This window comes from Chironomus tepperi, unplaced genomic scaffold (assembly GCF_022539635.2).
Source record: "Chironomus tepperi strain 1889 unplaced genomic scaffold, CSIRO-AGI_Ctep_v1 contig_309, whole genome shotgun sequence".
NCBI lineage: Eukaryota > Metazoa > Arthropoda > Insecta > Diptera > Chironomidae > Chironomus > Chironomus tepperi.
In genome coordinates, this window is record NW_027226431.1 from 3,580,456 (window position 1) to 3,602,837 (window position 22,382).

The 22,382-nt window shown below is 30.1% G+C and overlaps 3 protein-coding genes across 4 annotated transcripts; 2 read left to right on the top strand and 1 right to left on the bottom strand.

The window, feature by feature from the left end:
* Positions 1 to 6,526: 6,526 nt before the first annotated feature.
* On the top strand, positions 6,527 to 8,812 carry LOC139092843 (uncharacterized). Its single transcript, XM_070643386.1, has 2 exons — positions 6,527 to 6,657; positions 8,089 to 8,812. Exons 1-2 carry the CDS (start codon positions 6,588 to 6,590, stop codon positions 8,778 to 8,780), a joined length of 762 nt encoding a protein of 253 aa, XP_070499487.1. The 5' UTR covers positions 6,527 to 6,587; the 3' UTR covers positions 8,781 to 8,812.
* Positions 8,813 to 8,843: 31 nt separating this feature from the next.
* LOC139092666 (cytokine-like nuclear factor N-PAC) lies at positions 8,844 to 11,221 on the bottom strand. The gene is made up of 4 exons (XM_070643176.1): positions 11,072 to 11,221; positions 9,893 to 10,840; positions 9,707 to 9,833; positions 8,844 to 9,606 (listed from the first exon to the last, which is right to left on the bottom strand). Exons 1-4 carry the CDS (start codon positions 11,150 to 11,152, stop codon positions 9,479 to 9,481), a joined length of 1,284 nt encoding a protein of 427 aa, XP_070499277.1. The 5' UTR covers positions 11,153 to 11,221; the 3' UTR covers positions 8,844 to 9,478.
* A 261-nt stretch (positions 11,222 to 11,482) lies between these two features.
* On the top strand, positions 11,483 to 16,362 carry alphaCOP (coatomer subunit alpha). Of its 2 annotated transcripts, XM_070643156.1 has the most exons (6): positions 11,483 to 11,677; positions 11,741 to 12,013; positions 12,075 to 12,217; positions 12,341 to 12,367; positions 12,920 to 15,456; positions 15,609 to 16,362. In XM_070643156.1, exons 1-6 carry the CDS (start codon positions 11,598 to 11,600, stop codon positions 16,248 to 16,250), a joined length of 3,702 nt encoding a protein of 1,233 aa, XP_070499257.1. In that variant the 5' UTR covers positions 11,483 to 11,597; the 3' UTR covers positions 16,251 to 16,362. The 2 variants fall into 2 exon arrangements, with proteins under 2 accessions (XP_070499257.1, XP_070499258.1); XM_070643157.1 differs by lacking the exon at positions 12,341 to 12,367.
* The last annotated feature ends 6,020 nt before the right edge of the window (positions 16,363 to 22,382 follow it).

Consider the following 22,382-nt stretch of genomic DNA (forward strand, 5'->3'; position numbering starts at 1 on the left):
GATGTAAAGCCTCGTACGGAGGATGTACGAAGTCTTTCTTTTTTTTAAAAAAAAATTATATATTTGCAAAAGAAAAAAAGGAAATAAAATACAAAATAAAAATAAAAAATCTTTATAAGAATATCGAAGAAGAAAAAAAAATAATGAATAAAAATAATATAAAAGTTATATAAGAATGATAAGACAAAAAAATATAAAGGTATAATAAATTAGCAAATCTTGATAAAAGAAACTCATATTTGAAGCTTTCAAAAAAAATATAAGTAATGAATTTTTAATTCCAAAAAAATGAGAAAAAGTAACAAAATAAATTAGTTCAATCGATTTAATTCCACTTCATTTAGTGTAGTGACTACCACCATCGACAATCCCCTCTCTTTTTTATTTCATCAAATAATATTTTTTTAATATGAGAAGAAAAAATAGTCGAGAATGAAGATTAATTAACTAACTTCCGTGCGTCATGTACGGAAGCTAATAAAAATCCATAAAAAAAATTTCTTAAAGGAAAAAAGGTGTTGCTTTCATATAAATTCAGCATCTGTTATTGCGTTTTGCTAAATGAAAAAAAGTAAAAAAATGTCATTTTAATTCTCTCAAAAAAATATATTTAAAAAAAAAAAAATGATGAAAAATGATTGAATGTTGTTAGTAATGGCATATTTCCTTATTTTTACACACATACACATTTAGCTGCATTAATAAAGAAATATAAAAAAAAAATTAAAAACGCAGAAATGAAAGCTCAATGGTTCAAAAATAGCTAAAAAAAACTTGGTAAAAATTGTCAAATGTAATATTTGTCAAAATGCACAAAAAAAACTATAAATGAAGAAAAAATGCAGTTTTAAAATAAAAATAAAAATAGAGTTTGATTACGAAAGCAAAATAAATAAAAAAAAATGTTTGTAGGCAAAAAAAAGTGTAAACGTAAGGGTAAACATCCTTTTTGTTAAATGAAAAAAAAAAATGATAAGTATTAATATGAATAAGGAATTTTCAAAAGTAGAAAAATAACGACATTTTAGAGTTAAAATATTATGGGTAAAAAAATCCTCATAATGACATAAAAAGTTCTCTCATTAAAAGTTCAGAGAGTTTATTCATTTTTCGATTACAAATGCTTCTTGAATAGTTTAAATTCATGGACAAAAAAATGCGAATAATTTAATAATTTTTTGGGATTGTAATTTTTGATAGATTTTTAGTTTAAAATTTGCAGTTGAATTTATGAAAATCTGAATGAATTAGGAATCACTTAGGCCAAAAAGGCTTTATTTTAGATTAATATTTATTGAAATTAATTTTTTTTAAAAATAAAATAATCAATTTTTACATTTTAATTTAAAAATTTTAATCTTAACAAAGAAATTTTAAAATGTTTTTATTTTTAATTTTGAAAATTTAAAGTTTTATATTTAAAAATTTAATTTCTTAATTTCAAAAATTTAAATTTTGAAATTTTATTTTTCAATTTTAATATTTTAAAAAACGTTTAAATTAATATTATGAAAACTTCTGATATTACCAACATTTTAAATCTAAACCAGCAAATTAACCTAAAGTTGCAAGACTAATTAAGAATCTACCAAAAATCACATCCCAAATATGATTCGTAAAGTTTTTAAATTTTTGAAAATTCGTTATTCAACATATATGAAAAAAAAAATCCTTATAGTGAATTCATTAAAATCTAACTAGTTACTACTAAATTGTTGTTTTTAATTGTTATTTTAGTTCAAATGAATTTTTGAAAGTTGTTACAATCTTCTCAGTTTATGAAAAGTAAAAGAAAAAAAAATTATAAATCATGTTCTTATAACGACTGCTACATTAATTTTCTCCTTTAATTTCTTTGTTTTCTGTTTGTTTTTCAAGACGCTATCATTATTATTAGCAAAAAAATGAAAAATGATGATAAATAATAATTGAAATGAAGTAAGAATAGTAAAAAAAAATGAAGAACAAAAAAAAATTGTTAATTTCTCGTTATTAACTTTTGCCATTAATTTCATTATAACGAAAAAAAAATGAATAAATGTGTCAATCCATCAAGATTTCAAAGTTAAAAAATCATTCTATGATAATGAAAAAAAAATATTGTCTCTTATAAGGTATTAAACAATATTGTTGAAGCCAAAAAAAAGTAACAAAAAAATAAAATACGAAAAAATTATTAAAATTAAAGAAAAAAAATAATTGAATTGCATACTATTTTAAGAAACGCGAAGTGAATAAATAAAAAAAAAAAGATATTAAATTTATATGTACCTAACTTGCAATTTTTGAGTATTCCAAAAACTTTTTCTTTGGTTTACCACAAATTTGTTCCTCCTCTTTTTTAATTAACAAAAATAAAAAGAAATACATATATGAATTAAACATGCAATTTTCCAATTAATGAATCAACGTATGCATAAGCAAGGGAATGGAATTTAAAATTTAGAAAAATAAAATGGAAATAATTGAATGAACTGGAAAATTACTTTTGATTCTTGAGACTTGAGAACCCTAAAGCTGAATCTTAAGTAACTTTCTACAATCGATGATGGAAATATTAAAAAAAGTAAAAAGTATTTAATCTTTAATTGCATACAAAATAAAATTCACGAAAAAAAAAAATCATTATGCTCATTCGAGGCGAAGACGTTTTGATGGATTTTTGGAAGGACTTTAAAGTATTGGGATTATTAATGGAAGTGGTTTTGTAAGCTAGAATGATTTTACGTCTAGAACTTGGTAAAGTGCTCAAAAATTAAATTTATTAATTTAATTAGGCATGCAAATACTTTTCAGAGGGACACAATGTGGTGAACCGCATTTTTCTCAATGAAAATGAGTCGAAATCAGTTAGTACGGCAATGTAACGGTGCCCTTGCAAATACGATGTGTAGTTCGAGTTTGTTTCATACAAAACTTAAAGCTTCAGATAAAATATTACTCTTATGTCAAATATAGTATGGTAGGTTAGCTTTCCCGAGTGGACAAAGATACATTACAACTATTTAAAGGCAAGTTAATGTCCAGTTGATGACTAACTCTCTAGATCAAAAAGCTCAAATGACATAATGTCTAGTTAGACTTAAAATTGATCGATGTGAAACTATAGCATTCCAAACCAATTGGATCAAACTTTAAGAAATTAAATCTGAACCGACCAACTTTAACCCGCCATTAAAAAATTGCTCAAAATCAGCAACAATCGCTCAAATTAGAAATAATACCGTAATCCATAAACTAGTTTCAATCAAAGCCCATCCAAAAAATTCTTAAATCTTCCAAAGAAAACACAAAAGTTCTTCCAAATTCCATTCAAAATAAGCTTTTTTCGCCTCGATGCTCAACTATATGACTTCATTTAAAAATAAAGACAAGAAAAAAATTACTAAAAAAAATAACTGAGTGCCAAAATAAAAATTGGATTGTGTCAAATCATACAACAGAATATATTTTTCATAAAAAATTAGCTCCAATAATTTTTCTATTGATTTATTTACACCATCAAGTCAATGGCACTCAATTTCATAAAAAAACATCTTTTTACTCTATAGTCAGTTAAAAAAAAAAAGCAGTAATAAATAACAAATATATTTAGAAAAGCTTATGATTAATAAGAAGATCTCAAAGAATGTAGGAATGATGAGAGGAGAAAGATGAGAGAAATGAGAAGAAAAAAAAACATTAAAATCTTAATCACTGCCCAAATTCCTAAACGTTGATGATACATTGTGTAAAATTCGTTAATGTCTTCTTAGTTTTGTGAACTTCGAGTCGTCGTATTAAAAAAAACAAAGTATAATAAAGTAAACTGATGAAAAAAAGAGGTATTTACATTTCATAATACAGATGAATGAAATTGAATCTAACTTAGTTTAAGAATTGAAAAAAATAAATAAAAAAAAAATTGAATTAATAAAAAAAATTTATCGAAATTTAGTTCATTTTTTTATTGATGATGTTGATGAAGATGAGAAAAATATCAATTAGTGTGTATTAATTCCTTTTTTTCTACTAACCTCAAAAAAATTTTGAGAAAAATAAAAAAAACCTAAGTTAGTTAAATAGATTTTACTTTTATTTGTGCACCCCCCTCAAACAAAAATCACATAGAAAAAATTATTAATTTAAAATATAAAAAAAAGTAAAAAAATGAGATGAAACACATTTAGAAGATTGAAGTCATAAAAAAAAAATTTGAATACACGGGTTAAATAAACTAAAAAAATAAAAATGAATTATCTTCGTAAAAAACTATAACAAAAAAAAGTAATGACAACGTTGAGATTTGAAAGAACTTTGGCTACATCATTTGTTTTAAATATGAAAATTGATGCAATTCTTATTGCATTAATGGATGTAACGAGAGATTTCGAGTTGTGCGATATTGATGCAAAGGGTCTTCAGTCTGGTAGTCAATATTCTGGATTAGGAATAGTTCCTGACACCTTTTAGATGGTTCAACCAACACAATTATTTAAAAATTGGAAAAAAAAATCCGGAATACGTGAATTCAAAGCTGATAGGAATTTCTATTAATCAATGTGAGGTTCTAAAGGTTGTGATTTAAACGCAAACATCGTCCAATGAATTATGAAAGGAATATCAATGTTATGCATATGGACGATTGACATCAGTTTGATTCTTGAAATAAGAACATCTAAAATTTAGAATAATTGAACAATTCGCAAATAAAAATAAAAGATTTATGAAGCTTTTCATTCAGAATATCCTACACATTATTGAAATAACAGAGGTCCATTTATAATTGACCAAGTCTTACTTAATTTCTTCGCTGAAAGTACAGATCAACTGTGATTAAGTCTAGCGAAGATATTGTCAAGATTTTCTGACCTACTGTTCAAAAAACAACCATTAATACAGAGTTGATAGGAATCCAATGCGGAGGCTTCTCCAATGGACTCCGTGGAGTTCAAACTCCAAAAAATAGAGTCCGGTCAATTGCACCTTTTCGGACTTTTGCAATCCGGATTCATAAAGTCCTACCAACCCTGAATTAACCTCAATCTTTAATTTAAGAACTAAATTTGCTACACCTTCCAGAAAATCTCAAAATAGGTGAATAATCTAGTATACCATCTAAACTACCACATCATGACTACCTAATGAATTCCTTTACAATCACGCACTACTCGAAAATCAACTCATTAAAGGAAAAAAATACAAGAAAAATTTGTTTTGAAATAAATTTAAAAATATAAGAAATATTTGAAGTTTAATTTTTATGAAGAAAAATATTAATTCAATATATAAAAAAATGCATTTCATCGAGGCGATATGGCGCAGTATATAAGAAACATTGAAAAAAAAAAGTTTTAATAAAAATCAAAGAAAAAAAAAATAAATGAAAGCAGAAGGAAAATGAAAAATCACAATTAGCAAGAAATAAAAAAAAACCTTTAAGTATATTTAAAAAAAAAAAAAAGCAAATGATGAAACCTAATGTTTTGTATAGACAATTTCTGTTATGTAAAAATTATTTAAAAAATAAATAAATAAATAAAATTACTACTGAGTGTTTCACAGACATTTATTAAAAATAAGACAGATAAAGATTGATCAGGTAAAAGTTGTAACTTGATTCTTTTCAGGATAGTTATTATGGATCTACGATCAGTTTGGCACGATCTAACCTCAACATTCAAAATAAATCCATTGTTTTGATCGAATGTTTTACGAATGTTTACCGCATTAATTATCAAAAAGCTTTTATCAATGATGAGCTTTTCACTTTCTAGAATAAATATTGGAAAGCTTATATGTAAATGGCTTTATGCATAAAGAGCAAGCCAGACTTCTACTTTTTCTTATTCAATACTCTCTATGTATACACATATCTTGTATAGAAAAATGGCAATAAATTTCAGCAATAGTACCGTTAATCGTTTATCGCATGGCTGCGCCGTAGAATAAGTAAAAAATCATCAGTTGCACGTTGGCTTGAACAAGCATGCAAACAAAATAAAAGCATTTAACAGTTCTTTCTCTTGTTCAATATTCAACTTTTAATGCCATTCATCTTATTCTGTTTGCACTTTCTCTCCAGCATCAAAAAACAGATAATGAAATTGTGACTCTCACGCCTTGCTAAGTATGACTCACTGCGATTATTCCCACATTATTTTGTTGAGTCTATGTTGTCTTCACGTGTACGTTTTATATGTTTATCTGGATTTAGATCCACTCGATGGAGCATACAAGGTATCATGCATGTAAATTTGTGTTCAATGAATTCGCGTTCAAATTGGCACTTCTCTCTCACTCTTTTTCTTTATGTCTCATTTTTTATTATGTTTATATATATCAATTAAAGATTCATCATGCCATTTTATTGTGAAAGAAACGAAAAAAGAAGAAAATAAAATGAGAAGCACAGAAAGTTAAAGAGAATAACAAAAAAAAAAAGAAAGAAAAGGAAAGAAAAAAAAGTCAACTAAAGACACATCGAAGCAAAAGATTGCGCTTAGTTATTGACGAGATTTACTGTTGAACGGACTGAAAATTACAGAGGAACTAACAAAATAAATAAAGTATCAATAAATTTAAATAAGTGACATAAAAAGAGCAAAATGAAATTCAACTACTTTTTCATCCTTTTGATTTCTTCACATATTTTAATTGCCAGTTGTGGTATTCTTGGTAAGAAAGTGAATTTTTTTTCGGTTATTGAGCTAAGAAGTGTAGGCTTATGAAAAGTGTGTCATTCTGTTTTATGACTTAAAGAAATGTCTCACTCGCGAGCTATTCTCCGTGACTTTAATATCAATAAGATTTCTGATTTATTGGTAGAAATTTATACTTTTAAGACAAATTCAGGTTCATGATCTAGTTTAGCAGTTTCTTATACAGACTTCTTGTTTTAAAGACGTTTTATGCTTAGAAACTGTAATCAAAATCTGTATTTTGATCAATTTCTTTGCCATTTAGTCGGCAATATTCAAAGAATATTTTATCAATATCATAAAGTCCTGTTCTTTTAAGCTTCCTGTGTACGTGTTGTGTCAACTCGTACATTTTTTTATTCTCTTTTCTTATTATATAATGCATGATATTTGCAAGATAAATCAAGTTCTTGAAAATTATTGTTGAGCATACTTCCTGCGATATTCTATCATGCTAACTTTTCCTATGAATTAGGTATTGATTCACATGAATTATGATATTAAGCGGATAATTTTATCAAATTGAACATTTTAAGAATGAAATCTTTGTTTTTCGAACAAATTACTAATTGTAATAGAAAGATGTTGTTTCTTACCTGATGATGACTCTCCATTCTGCATTAAAATCCTTTATTTAAGCCAACAAATTAAAATAAACTTCACAATCAGTTTTTATCTTTGTTTACTACGATTATTGAACCGATTTATATTTTGAATATTTGAAATTATCTTGTCAGTTGATAGTTGAATAATAGAGACCACGAGCCGGTAGTAGCATGAAATTAGACAAAGTTTATGCTGTAAATATGTCAGATAGAAATGTTAAGAATTGAGCGAGAAAAAATCAAAAAATTAAATTTTTGAACCTATTTTTGAAAAATTTCAAATTTTTCAAAACCGGTAAATTTTAAAAAGTTAGAATGAATGTCAAGATCAACCACCTATTATGTGTTAGCTTCCAAAATTAAAAAGTTCACACGAAAGTGCTAAAAAGAATTACAAATAAATAGAAATTTTAAAATCCCCTAAATAGATTCTCATAATATTCAATTATCATTGTGATAAAAAGTCATGAATAGAAAGTGACAAAGAAATTTTCACAATTTTTCATTTGACTAACCAAAAAAAACCCGAGATATCTGACTATACAAACAATTAAAATAAGTTTTACTTTCTATCACACCAACGAAACCATGAAGTCACGGATCGCTTAAGAAAATAAAACTGTCAATTGAAATGGAAATTTTTTGGATTCATTGTTAACTAGTATCAAGTGCTACTTTTCTTGCGCCTTAGTGTGTCTCCATTTCATTGACCCCAATGTGATTTTTTTTTATTTTTATAGGGATTTATGTTCTCATTTTTTATTTGTATCTATATATTTTCTTTCTTTTATGGCATAATAAAGATTTCATTTCACTTGACGATGAAGACGATGCGCCACAAAAGCGTGATCGTGAGAACGACTGCGTATGCCTAAAAGGAAATGCTGAAGGCAATAACTGTGTGTGCTGTTTAGACTTCCAATTTTCTGATAGCTTCCGACTTGACCCAGCATGTGTTAAGATCAGATATATCTCACAGTCCGAAGGTGTCCATATGAACTTGACAATTGGAAAGTCATTCTCAAAAGCAGCAACAATCAAGACTGATAAGCCAGAGGAACCTGTCTGCTTATCAATGCTCGGTGGACTTGCTAAAATGTGCTCAAAATTCAATGGATTAGTGCCAAGTTCAAATAACGGTCTCGTTGGATGTATCACAATGCAACCAAAAATTTTCGGTGAATCACCTGTAACTTTCGACTTTCCATGCTTTGACTTAAATCCACAAGAAATTCGTATGATTGAAGGACCTAAAAAGACTGAAGAAGAGAAAGAAGAAACAAATGAAACAGAAACACCAGAACCAACAGAAGATGATGAGACAATTGGTGGTATTAGAGTTGGTGATATCCTTAATGTTGTCAGCCGAACAGCTGATCAAGGCATTAAGATCATCACAGAATTTTTGGGACTTAATGATGATGAGAAGAAGCCAGCAGCTGCCGAAAGTAAGACAGTTCCTGAGGATACAAAAAATGAGACCAAAAAGTTATAAACTTGATAGATTCCAGGATCCTGAGTCTATCCTATATCCGTTTATCAGTAAATGAGATAAAAATTAATTTTTAATGCTTTATTTATTTTTTAATTATTTTCTTTTTAAATTTATTCCATTTTAAGAATAAAAAAACTAATTAACTCTTATCAATTAAATCCTTTCATGTGTTTAACTTATTCTTGATGTTCAATCTTCGTTTTTCATTTTATTTATTACAGTTCCTTTGTGTTTTCATCTCTTAAAATTCAACATATGAAGTTATTATTAAAAAAATCAATGAATTTTTATATATTATACAACGTTAAAAAATATGAAAATCGGTTTCTTTTCTTGCCGAGTGTCTTGTAAACAATAAATGAAATGATATACATCCCCAAGTGACTCATATTATTAATATTCACAAAGTTTTTTTTTTGTTTTTAGCAGAGAAAGTGAAATAAATTGACCATTTAAAGTCGTAGTATTTGCATTTTTTTTTGATGATTTTTTGTCTTATTTTGCATAAAGATTAAGAAAAAAAAATTATTATTAAGAAAATTATGAATGAAAAAAAAAAAATCAGTAAGTAGGCATGTGTCAGTTTGTGGACAAAGTTTCACGCACTCAGTTTTCTCTTCCTTTCCCATCACGTCATTGAGACAATTCGTTAATCTGAATAACATTTAATTAACAATATTTCAAATTGTTTCTCGTGACTATTGTGGATCATCTTCAGGTTCCTCTGCTTCATTTGCTTCCTCGTCCATTTGAGCATCATCCTCTGGAAGCTGCGGGACTTCGGCATCGTGATTATTTGTTGATTTATTTAGAAATAATTCTAATTCTGTGGATGGAATATTGAATTGTCAGTCAAATGTAGCAGAGGCATATCCTGGCTATTCTGACCAGGATATGCCAAAAATAATCAATTCCAATCTACAAACCTTCTTCGTTGAAAGCTTCAAACAAGTCCGTCACGTCAAGTTTCGAATACTTCTCTTGAAATTGTTTGTGCTGATCAGTGTAAAATTGCCAAAATGACGAATCTTCAGGTGCTTCCGGGAACAGTTTCTGCAATATTATATACATAACTTAATTTATTTAAATGAGTTTTAAAAGAAATTGTTTACCTTTAACGAAAAATAAATTTCGGACGCAATATCGCGTATTTCTTTTGCTTTTTCTTGAAACTCGATGAGCTGTTTCTCCTCTAAACCCCATGACATAACATTACCGATATAGTTTCTCAATCGTTTGATTGTGACAACTGTATTTGAATATTTTAAAAGCATAAATTGTGTGATGCTTGGGACAACCTTTTCTTTGAGTGTTTTACATGAGTCCAATGCTCGATCCATATCTACTTCATCAAGGCCTAATGCCTGTTTGATTTCTTGAACTGTCTTTATCATATCAAATTGTGTCGTTAGGAATTGTTTTCGAACTGGATCTTGAAGGATATGCATTTTACTAATACAGAAGTCATTTATGGTTGAATCATTCAACTCCTGTACAGGTTTCTGATTTGTTCGACTTTCTTCAACCTTTAAGCGCTTGCGCGGTATAGTGAACACTTCATCTGGATCCATCTCATCATTATTAATTTTCTTTTCCTTAATCTTACGTCCACTTCTACTGACTTTTTCATCATTCTCCTTTGTCTCGGATTCTAATTTTACAATAGGTGTTGACACGGCTTTTGGTTTGCTAACCGGTTTCTTTTTCTGAACAGGTGTGGATTTAGGAACTTCCTCTGCTATCTGTAAATGAGATTCTTCTGGATCGAAATCGTCTGTTTGTGAAATATCCTCTGTTTTTTCAATTGCTTCATCCTCATGGCTTGTTTGTTTGATTGAATCATCAGCTGGAATTATTGGTGCTGGATCATTTCCAGTTGCCGCTAATTCTATTTGATCTACTGCCTCTTTATAGTCAGGTTTCTTCATTTGTCGCTCTGTATTAAACCTTGCACGGTTCTTATCGTCATATGGATCTAATTCCTCACTCTTACAGTTTCCTGTCTCCCCCGTTCCATAGAAATATACTCCATATTTATGTTTTGCTATAACTTTTGTAATCTAGAAGACAGAAAAAGAAGCATACAAAATATTACGATCCAGTAATCATTTAAATTACGCAAATTTTGTCAATTGATGTGTATAATTCACAAATAGTCTTTATGGATATGATGAAAATCGGCATATCAAGCTAATTTTAACCTTTTTATCGTATTTTTATGCGTATATAATAATGTTAAGTTTCCGGTTCTGGATCTTTTCTAAAAACTGTTTTAAAACGATCGTACTCACTTTTGCTGGCCACGGTGCATACCCTTTCACTTTAGCGTACACCAGTTGTCCTTCTGTGAAAACTCCTGTCTTTTTCCCCATGATTTTTCAATTTACAGAAAATTATTTAAAATCTGAAGCCAAATTTTTGATGCTTCACTAATGACACGGATCAACTTCAGCGCTTCTATAATTTTTTTATCAATTTTATTAATGAATGTTATTTAACGTATGTTGAGTGGGTAAAATAGTTTTATTTGTTAATTAAAGCATAACCTGTTTTCACGTTGTGTTGTCTAAAACTGTCTAATTAGCTAAAATTGAAATGCATTAATTTCGTTTTTTCTTGGAAAAATATTTAAATTTGAAAAAAGACGTTAAAAAGATGCAGGCATAAACAATATTTTTCCAAGTTATTATCCCTTCGAAACCTGCCAACTCAGATAAAATATTGTCGGAAGAAATTTAAAACATAATTTTTTGCTGTTAATCGTGTTTATTTAATTAAAAAAGTATTGGAACAGGTAGATAAGTAAGAGTTGAAAAGATGTTGACTAATTTTGAGACTAAATCAGCTCGAGTTAAGGGATTAAGCTTTCATCCAAAACGTCCATGGATTCTTGCAAGGTAAAAAAAAAATTGTTTTTCATTATTTACTAAGTGAAAATTCATATTTTCCATTTAAAACAGTTTGCATACTGGAGTCATTCAGCTATGGGATTATAGAATCAGCACATTATTAGAGAAATTTGATGAACATGACGGTCCAGTTCGAGGTATTGCATTTCACAATCAACAACCATTATTCGTCAGTGGTGGTGACGACTTCAAAATTAAAGTATGGAATTACAAACAAAAACGATGCATTTTTACACTTCTTGGACATTTGGATTATGTTAGAACGACAGTTTTCCATCATGAATATCCATGGGTATTGAGTGCTTCTGATGATCAGACTATTCGGTATGTCAATAGCTTAATTTGCATATTCGACTATGTCTAACAATTTTATCAATCATTTCAGTATTTGGAACTGGCAATCGCGTACATGTATCTGTGTATTAACTGGTCATAATCACTACGTCATGTGTGCTCAATTCCATCCAACAGACGATACAATTGTCTCAGCATCACTCGATCAGACAGTCCGCATTTGGGACTTTTCAGGTAAGTTCAAGTTACTAATTTTGTCCTCGTTGGTTGCGGTTATCAAGCAAAAATCATTCTGAAATGGATTGATCAGCAGCCTTATCAGAATCATTTTTAATTTTTATGTTCTAATACTCATAGGTGTCGCTGCTCGTGATGGAATGAAAGGTAGGAACCAAATTAGAGATTTTTTTATACTCTTTTTGGCACATTGATGGTGTATATTTGATAGTTGAGATTTATTTTAAATTTTTTTATAACACTTGGTGACGTGCTTACTTATTTGAAATGAAAGATTTATCATGGAAAAAAATACTTAATTGTACATATCACATACTTTATATTTTAGGGAGTTTTTATTCTGCTTGCAAGTACTTTTATCATAAAATATATATTAGTCTAATTTGGTTCTTGATTTTTCATATTAAACTAACAACTAGAGGGCGATTTAAAGCGCATTTTCCTGACTAAAGGAACAGTAGCTTGCAAAATTTTTCAATTCCAAAAACACTCAAAACTAACGGTTTTTGACAATTTAAATATGAGAACCCTACACTTGCTTAAAAACCATACAAATTATTGAAAAATCAAAAACATTTGTAAGGTTCTCATCTTTGTTGCAAATGCGCTTATGATGGAAAATGCGCTTATGATTGGTGTTAATTGTGACTCAACATTCCTTAACTGCATCCCAATTAAACTTCTCATTTGTATTTCCAGGACTAAGAAAGAAGAATGTAGCACCAGGTCCATCAGGCTTAGAAGATCATTTAAAGAATCCATCATCAACAGATTTATTCGGTCAAGCCGATGCAGTTGTCAAGCACGTCCTTGAAGGACATGACCGAGGAGTAAATTGGGCTCATTTCCATCCAACACTTCCACTTGTTGTATCCGGAGCCGATGATCGTCAAATAAAATTGTGGCGCATGAATGAATATAAGGCATGGGAAGTTGACACATGTCGAGGACATTACAACAATGTTTCATGTGTCCTTTTCCATCCACGTCAAGAATTGATTATTTCCAACAGTGAGGATAAGAGTATTCGAGTTTGGGATATGACAAAGAGACAGTGTCTGAATACTTTCCGTCGTGAACATGAACGTTTTTGGATTCTGACTGCTCATCCTACACTCAATCTTTTTGCTGCCGGACACGATTCCGGAATGATTGTTTTCAAACTTGAACGTGAACGTCCTGCATATTCTGTACATGGAAATATTTTGTACTATATTAAGGAACGATTCCTACGTAAATTGGATTTCACAACGACCAAGGATTCCGTTGTTATGCAAATTCGAGGAGGTGGAAAAACACCAGTTTTTTCAATGTCCTACAATCCAGCATTGAATGCAATTCTTTTATGTACGCGTACAAGTAATATGGAAAATTCCACATATGACTTGTACAACATCCCCAAAGATTCAGAGTCGAATTCCGAAGTTGATTCAAAGAGATCATCAGGAGTGACTGCATTGTGGGTAGCAAGAAACAGATTTGCAGTTCTCGATAGATCCAGTCAGTTGGTCGTTAAGAATCAGAAGAATGAAGTCACAAAGAAAATCCAAACATCTCAATGTGACGAGATTTTCTATGCAGGAACTGGAATGCTTTTACTACGTGAATCAGATCATGTCACGCTCTTTGATGTTCAGCAGTTACGCAATCTTGCACAAGTTAAAATCTCAAAATGTAAATATGTGGTATGGTCTGCTGACATGTCACATGCAGCACTGCTCTCAAAACATACAATTATGATATGTAATCGTCGTTTAGAATCATTGTGTACGATTCAAGAAAGTACGAGAGTCAAGTCAGGTGCTTGGGATGATTCCGGTGTTTTCATTTACACGACAAATAATCATATTAAGTATGCAATCCTTAATGGTGATCACGGAATCATCAGAACATTAGACTTGCCAATTTATATCACAAGAGTTAAAGGTAATCAAGTCTTTTGCTTAGATCGTGAATGTCGTACACGTGTACTGAATATTGACACGACAGAATATAAATTTAAACTTGCATTAATTAATCGTAAATATGAAGAAGTTCTACATATGGTCAGAAATGCACGTCTTGTCGGTCAAAGTATAATTGCATATTTACAACAAAAAGGCTATCCAGAAGTTGCTCTACATTTCGTTAAAGACGAAAAGACACGATTTGGATTGGCACTTGAGTGCGGTAATATCGAAATTGCTTTAGAATCAGCAAAAAGCTTAGACGATAAAGATTGTTGGGATAGATTAAGTCAAGCGGCATTAATGCAAGGAAATCATCAAGTCGTTGAAATGTGCTATCAACGTACAAAGAACTTTGAGAAACTCTCATTCCTGTATTTAATAACAGGAAATCTTGAGAAATTAAAGAAGATGAATAAGATTGCTGAAATTAGAAAGGATGTTTCGGCACAATATCAAGGTGCTTTAATGCTTGGAGATGTTAAGGAACGATTTAATATTCTCAAAAATTGTAATCAAAAGTCTTTGGCTTATTTGACGGCCGCAACGCACGGTCTAAATGAGGAGGCAAGTGAAATGGCTGAACAAATTGAAGCCGAAGGGAAGGAATTGCCGCCATTGAATCCAAATGCAAAATTATTTAAAGGTCCACTTCCAATTCAACAAGCTGAATCTAATTGGCCACTGCTTACTGTATCGCGTGGATTCTTTGAAGGTCAACAGTTGTCAAAACAGGCAGGTACAATCTCGAAGGCATTGGCCACGACTGAAGTTCTTGATACTGAAGTTGAAGGTTGTTGGGATGATGCTGATTTGAAGATTGATGATGAGGATGATGATAATGAGGAGATGAAAGATGCTTTGGATACAGTTGAGGGTGAAGGTGCTGGATGGGATGTTGGTGACGATGACATTGAATTGCCAGAGGAATTAGCAAGCAAATTAGCTCAATCGGATGCTAAGGATGGAAAATTCTTTGCAGCACCAACAAACGGAGTTCCACAAACACAAATTTGGGTCAATGGAAGTTTACTTGCTGCTGATCACGTTCGAGCTGGATCTTTTGAGACTGCATTTAGAATTTTGAATGAGCAAGTTGGCGTTGTCAATTTTGAGCCTTACAAGAAGTTATTCATGTTTTTGTTTGCTGGTGCCAGAACTTCATATTCATGCTTGCCTAATTTACCATCTAAATTTACACATCCACATCGCAATTGGAAGGAAGCTGGACAGAAGAATGGACATCCAACAGTTGGCGTTAAATTGAATGATTTAGTTGCACTTTTACAGGTAAGATAACGGACTTTTTATTTTCAAATCTTCTGAACTGCTCATTTTTGAAATTCAAATTTATTTTGACCGTTAAATTTTAAATTCGTTTTGACCGTTAAACTTTTTGAACTTGTTTTGCTAATTATCCTTTGTTTGCCCACGAACTCTAGACATGCTATCAATTAACAACAGCCGGAAAGTTCACAGAAGCTATTGAGAAATTCCAATATATTATTCTCAATATTCCACTGTTGGTTGTCGAGAGTAGACAAGAAATTGCAGAAGCACAACAATTAATGAATATTTGTCGTGAATATGTTGTTGGTCTTCAAATGGAAACACACAGAAAAACGTTACCGAAAAATACATTAGAGGAGCAAAAACGGTTATGCGAATTAGCAGCATACTTCACACATTGTAATTTCCAACCCGTTCATCAAATTCTCACGCTTAGAACGGCATTAAACATGTTCTTTAAAATGAAGAATTACAAAACAGCAGCTTCGTTTGCACGTCGTTTACTTGAACTTGGACCGCGTAATGATACAGCACAGCAAGCAAGAAAGATGCTTCAAGCATGCGAAACCCAACCTACAGATGAACATCAATTACTTTATGATGAACATAATCCGTTTAGTCTATGTGCTGTTACTTATAAGCCAATTTATCGTGGTAAACCAGAAGAGAAATGTCCATTGTGTAGTGCCTGTTACATACCAGACTATAAAGGATACAAATGTGAGGTTTGTGGTGTTGCTGAAATTGGCAAAGATGTTCAAGGTCTTAAAGTTTCGCCACTTCAATTCCGTTAATTTCTCTCATAAATTTATATCAATTTATTATTAATCTATAACTTTAAATTAAATATTATTACTTGTTTATGAAACAAAAACTTTAAATAATAAAGAGCATTAAAATCATAAATTATAGTTTTCGTTATTTGTGTGCCGAGAACTTTACAGGATTGCATTTGAAGAATTAACGGTAATTAAAAATTCAAATTTTATTGAACTTTGAACTGAAATGAAATGAACAGAAAGATTACTGAACGAAAATTCAAAAATTAAAAAGCCGTTAAAATTGAAATTCAAGATTTAAGGCACTTATGTTAAATGAATCTGAAGATTCACAATCATACTTAAACCAGTGTAGTCTCAATCTAGCATGACGAGTTATTATCCTAGTCTCATTAATAAGCTTATGAATGTGTTTATTGAATTATTTATGCATGTGTTGAAATTAATGAAATATATTCGCCCTATTCACGCACGTCTCAATAAATTTTGCACGAATGAATAAATTTCATGTAAAGTGAAAGATAATCGTGATTTATTGAGATCGTAAACTTGAAGGCTTCAAAACACACAACGAAAAAAAAAGAAGGATGAATGTGCGGAAGGATAGATGAGGATGTGATGTGATTTTTCTAATCTTTCTTTGTACTTTATTTACCCCTTCTCAATCTACTTTGCATGTTTAGTTGATATGAGCTTTTACACGAGTTTAAAATCTGGTTGACTTGGGAACTTGAAATGATGCGCAATTTTTTTAAATTAACTTTTTTATGTTTTTAATTTCTATGGTAATCTTGGTGAATTTAATGCCTATTTAAACAGCATTGTATTTTTTGTTTATAAAAGCTTGATTAAAAATTCACAATTTAAATTTTGTGCAAATTTGAAGATAACGGTTACGAAAAATTTGAACTTTAACGGTTTAGTAAAATTTAAATTTTACCAGTTTTGCATCATTTGATTTTTAACGGTTTTGTAATATTTGAATTTTATCGGTTTTGTATCATTTGATGTTTAACGGTTTTGTAAAATTTAAATTTAATTAGTTTTGCATCATTGTAAAATTTGAATTTGACGAAATTGCATCATTTGTACGGCTTTGTACAATTTGAATTGATTTTGAAGAGTAACGATTCACGTTTGATTTTAAATATCATAAAGCCGTTAAATATTGAAAAAGAGAAAACGCTTCATTGATCAAATTCAGTCTCAATACAAAATTCAAATCATCCAAAAACACACATTTAGAACGCACGAGCACTCATATTTTCCGCATATATGTTTCGTAGAAAAAAATGGCAAGAAGAGGAAATAATTTTGAAGTTAAATTAGGTTTTCTGTTTCTATGATAAATGAAAGCACATTGAGGAATAATTTGTTAAATTAAAAGTCTTGAAGGAAGCGTGTAAGGAAAAAGCAAAAAATTTTCTTTGACTAAAAGAAATTTGAGTAAAATAAAAAAAAGTCGAGCATTTTTGCGATTTCATGATTATGTAGCAATTTTCTACATGAGGAATCATTCTTCCTTATTTACGTAACATGTTTGAATCAATTTTTTGATATTAGATAGCTTCCCATAATCAGCACAAAAAAAATAGATGTGATGAAATTACCGTCTTTAATATTATGACATAACAGTCTCCAAATATATTGAATTTCATCAGCACAAAAAAATATATAAAAGATAAATAGCTGAGAGAGAAATTTAATGCAAAATTCTTTGAACGGTAAGAATTTTCTGAGGTCGAAAAACATCGTTTTGCTTTCTTCTTTATGGAAATTCCATTAAATTTTAATTTCATTCAAACTGTTACACACAGTATGAGTGACGATGAAGGAAGGAGACGAAAACACTTCAATTTGAGATTTAATGGAAATTCGTTTTCAATATTTTCAACACATTTTCTGAATGAAAATTGAAGTGACGCTTTTAACGTTCATTATGGATTCAAATTCAAAACATTTGTATGGTTTCTCTCTCTCGAAATTGCACGGTTTTAAATTTTCAAAAAAAATTATCTTCAAAATCACAATAAACATTCAAAAAGCCATAAAAATTATTAAGAAATCAAGAAACTAATTAATTATGTAGCAAATCTTGATTTCAACTTTACGATACGGAGGGTTCTGATTATCAACAGAAGGCATTTAGGCTAAAAAGGTAAGCATTCATTAATTTGAAAGGCAATTTGATAAATTTATTGTATTTTGGAGAAAGATAGAAAGAAAGATAACTCATAAATCTTTCATTTAGAGATTAGACAACGCTTACATGTGTTATGTTATCACAACAACTCATTAATAAATACTTTTTTCCAAAGAAACAATTTAAATAAGGAGAATAGAATAGCTAGCTAGGTATTATAATCTGCCATAGATTCAATATTTAATGATGTTGTTTTGCTCCCAAATTAGTAGCATTAAGATAAGCAAAGCATCATTAATGAACAGCTTTTTGTTATTTTTTTCCCGTTCTGTATCTCATCGATTGGCGATTTCATTAATACAGATCTTGGATATATTTCAATCTCATTTTGATATCTTCAATAAGAGATAATTTGATAAAATAGAAAGACCATTATCATAAATTAAACAGAAATTAAACATCATTTTGTATAATGTCTAGTATTATGCGAAAAAAATAGATATTGTGTAAATCGTCTATCCTATTATTTCACTTAACAATGTATCTTGTTAAAGATATCGCTTATACCATTAAAACCGATGAAATGGCTATAAGACGAGAAATATTGAATATGAGGTGATTAGTGTCTACAAATAAAGATACAATACATTACATAGTATCATTGTGAATCATAACTATTATAATTATGTCCGTATATCTATCGCGATACCGTATTCAAAACTCGTATAATTCACACACTCACACACTTGCTTTATTCATTGCTGTCGTGATTAAAAAAAAGAATGAACTTTTTCGCTCACTTATTTTAATTGCGATAAAAATTAAGCTTCAGTTGAATAGAAATTTGTAAAGATATCAAGAGGTGGATGAATATGGCGCTGTTCTGGATCTCTTGGTTTTCTGATATATACCTTCATTTGTGAATGACTTCAAATGATTGCTTAGAGCTGTAGTTCTCAAGTATTTCTAAGTATAGTTGATTTATTTCGCGACCAGATTACTCCATGGTTTATAGTGTGTGATATACTTGAAATAAGATACTTTTAGAGTGGGACAGAAGCGGGATCTGGGGCACCTTTACTTCCTTGAGCTTTAAAGCAATACTAGGATTGTGTAACAGCAGAAATAGATTTTCTCGATGGAATATAACACCAATCCAGTCAAAGCGTACATAATATCCTCACGATAATCCATAAGCAGCTAATACGCGGTGTAAAATACAATGTTGATAATGGCTTCTTTTAAATTTAAAATATTTTGCAATTATTTCTTCCTCTAGCGATGCGAAAATTAATTTCTTTCTTTTTATTCGCTTGCATGCTCGCGGAGAGAGAGAGAAGAAATATTTATGAAGTGCATAATTCTTTTATACATACAATACAGTACAACGCACTATATTCTGAAGATTACATTTAAGACACGCTCAAATGAAAGAAAATGACTTTCTGGATCTCATGAATAAAAATTCTGTTCAAGAGCATGTATAGTAAAGGCACAAAAAAAATCCAATGATTCATCAGCATTATGTCGTAAAATATAGTAATATTAATAATGTCTCTTCAGTGTTATATAACCCATGTAACATGCTGTATTATTAAATGTATCCATAAATTAAAGAAATATGCAAAAGGTCTGAATTTAATGGCTCATACAAAAGCGATTGTTGTTTCTGTTCTAAATCATAATAAAAAAAAAGAATGAATTTTACGATCCCTAAGATTCAATAAACCTTGCCTCAATTCTCTTCCTCATATTTTTATTGTTGATGTCTTTCCACCTCTTCCGTCATTCTTTTCCATCACATAACAAAAAAAATATTTCATCACACATAACAGTCACTTCAGTCACATCATAAACACATACTCGATAGGCACTTGAAGGGAGAGAAGTTTGCACTAAGATAAAGGAATGTTGAACGTAGACAAAAGAAAATTCCATGTCAGCTAGCAGCTCAGATTAATTTCTATGGATTCAAATGATTTTTCTTTCATTCTATTTCTATACTTTTCTGTTCTGGCTTCCTTTTGTCTGAGGTATGAATGTTTCTTGTGAAAGAGGAATTATATTGGACAAAGGGAAAAACGACTTTAGGTATGGGATCACATCTTTTGAAGATTTAAAGATTTCTGAATTTTTGAGACAATTTTAAAGAAGATGTAATGTTGCTTGGGGAAATGACGTTTCTATAGGAATTAGTATTGAGAATTTGCAGATGTTTTTCTTATGAATAATGCTCCAAGCATTCTTTTCATATCCAATAATATCTCATTTGATTTCTAGAATTCATTGACATTTACAGGTAAGCTTTCTTTAGTTGTGGTGTCGTATTATTGTGGAATCTGAGTTGTTGAGCTTTACTGAGCTAAGCTCGTCTGAGTGGATACATAATAGATTGGAACTAACTAAACCTCTATTCTATGAGAAAATGGGTTGAATTCTCAGAATTATTTGGAAAATATGTGACTGAATTAATGTTAAATTGAAGCTACAATTCATAGTTTAGTGTACCAAGTTAAAGTGCATGTATGGAGTAATCAGAATGACGATTGGTTTAAATTTGATGTGATTATCCCAAGATCGTCGGTTCGAATCCTATCAACTCCAAAATTGTGTTATTTCAACAGTTTAGAACTTTAATTGCTGTAGTATACGTGATCAAGACAAAATTGGAGTTCTGGGCAATGTTGGATTAAGTAACGATTTTCGAGCAGAAATTTTAGCGAGAAAAATAGAAACATACCTGAAGAATGGGACAGTGAAAGGAGGGACCTGAGTATCTTGTCATGCAAAATAAAGATTTTTGATTAGCAAAATCGGTTAATCGATATAAAATTCGGTTCCAAGCTGGGATGGCTCTGACTTCTTGATGCTGAATTTTGATTGAATCTTCAATATGCCAGTCGATCTGATTCCGGATTTTTGATCAATAGACCGACTTGTGTTATTCAAATTACTAATTTATGTGAATTATTTTTATAAATCTGATCTGATTAAATTTTATTCAAATCGAGGACTATCTATCTATGTAAGAATATCTGTCTCTAACCTAAAATAATAAGTTGCCAGCTGCATACTATGCAGAACTTATAATTTCAAATAGCAACATGATATAAGTACAGTGTCTCATAACCCAAATCAGAAACACAATATTTCCAAAAAACTATGTCATGCTGATACTAAAAGATTAGACTCAAAAGATTGAAAACTAAGAAAACAGAACTCTACACCATTATGCTCACAATTATCCCAAAAGTTTAAACCGTTAACTTCTAAAATTTGGAACATAAATCTTTCAACATTTTTATCGTAATTACAAAACAATAGAAAAATATTTTCAGTGTCATTCAGCCATAATTACTTATTTTAATGTCACTAAAGAAAGAAGTATTGAAAGCATTATCACATGCACAAAATCTTGGATGGTGAGAACATTAAATATTATTAATGTTCAGTTACGTTTTTCTTTTTCTGTATTTTTTGCTTATTAATTCTCTGACAAATGACTTCTCAAAGGCTTATAAATTACATTATTTTGGTCCATTGGATTTATAAAATTTTAATGAATATGCTGTTGTGAAGACAAATTTTTTGCACGTACAAAAAAAGGAGATGCTCAAACAATTTAGGTAAATTAATTTAATTTTGGATGATTTCATTGAACTTTTTAATGAATAAAGTTGTTCCTTGATGTTGGGCCAATATCTCGGAAATTAATGATTGAAATTTTATTATTGCAAATTTTTTGGATGGAGAAGTTGGTCTTAATTGTTCCAACCAAAACTAGCTATTAGTGATGAGCTGAAATTGAGTGTTTTGTTCTTACTCTGTATAATTCTGTATATCCAAAAAGGTCAATATAAGGCAGTGGTGGGTAACCTTTGTGCCGCGACACACTAGTTTGCCGTTAAAATATTTTGGAAACGCCATGGACCGCGTCCCGTGGTCGGTTTTGCTCAAGGGGACACTTAAGTGGTTGGGTCGCAAAACATAGAGGATGTCCACTA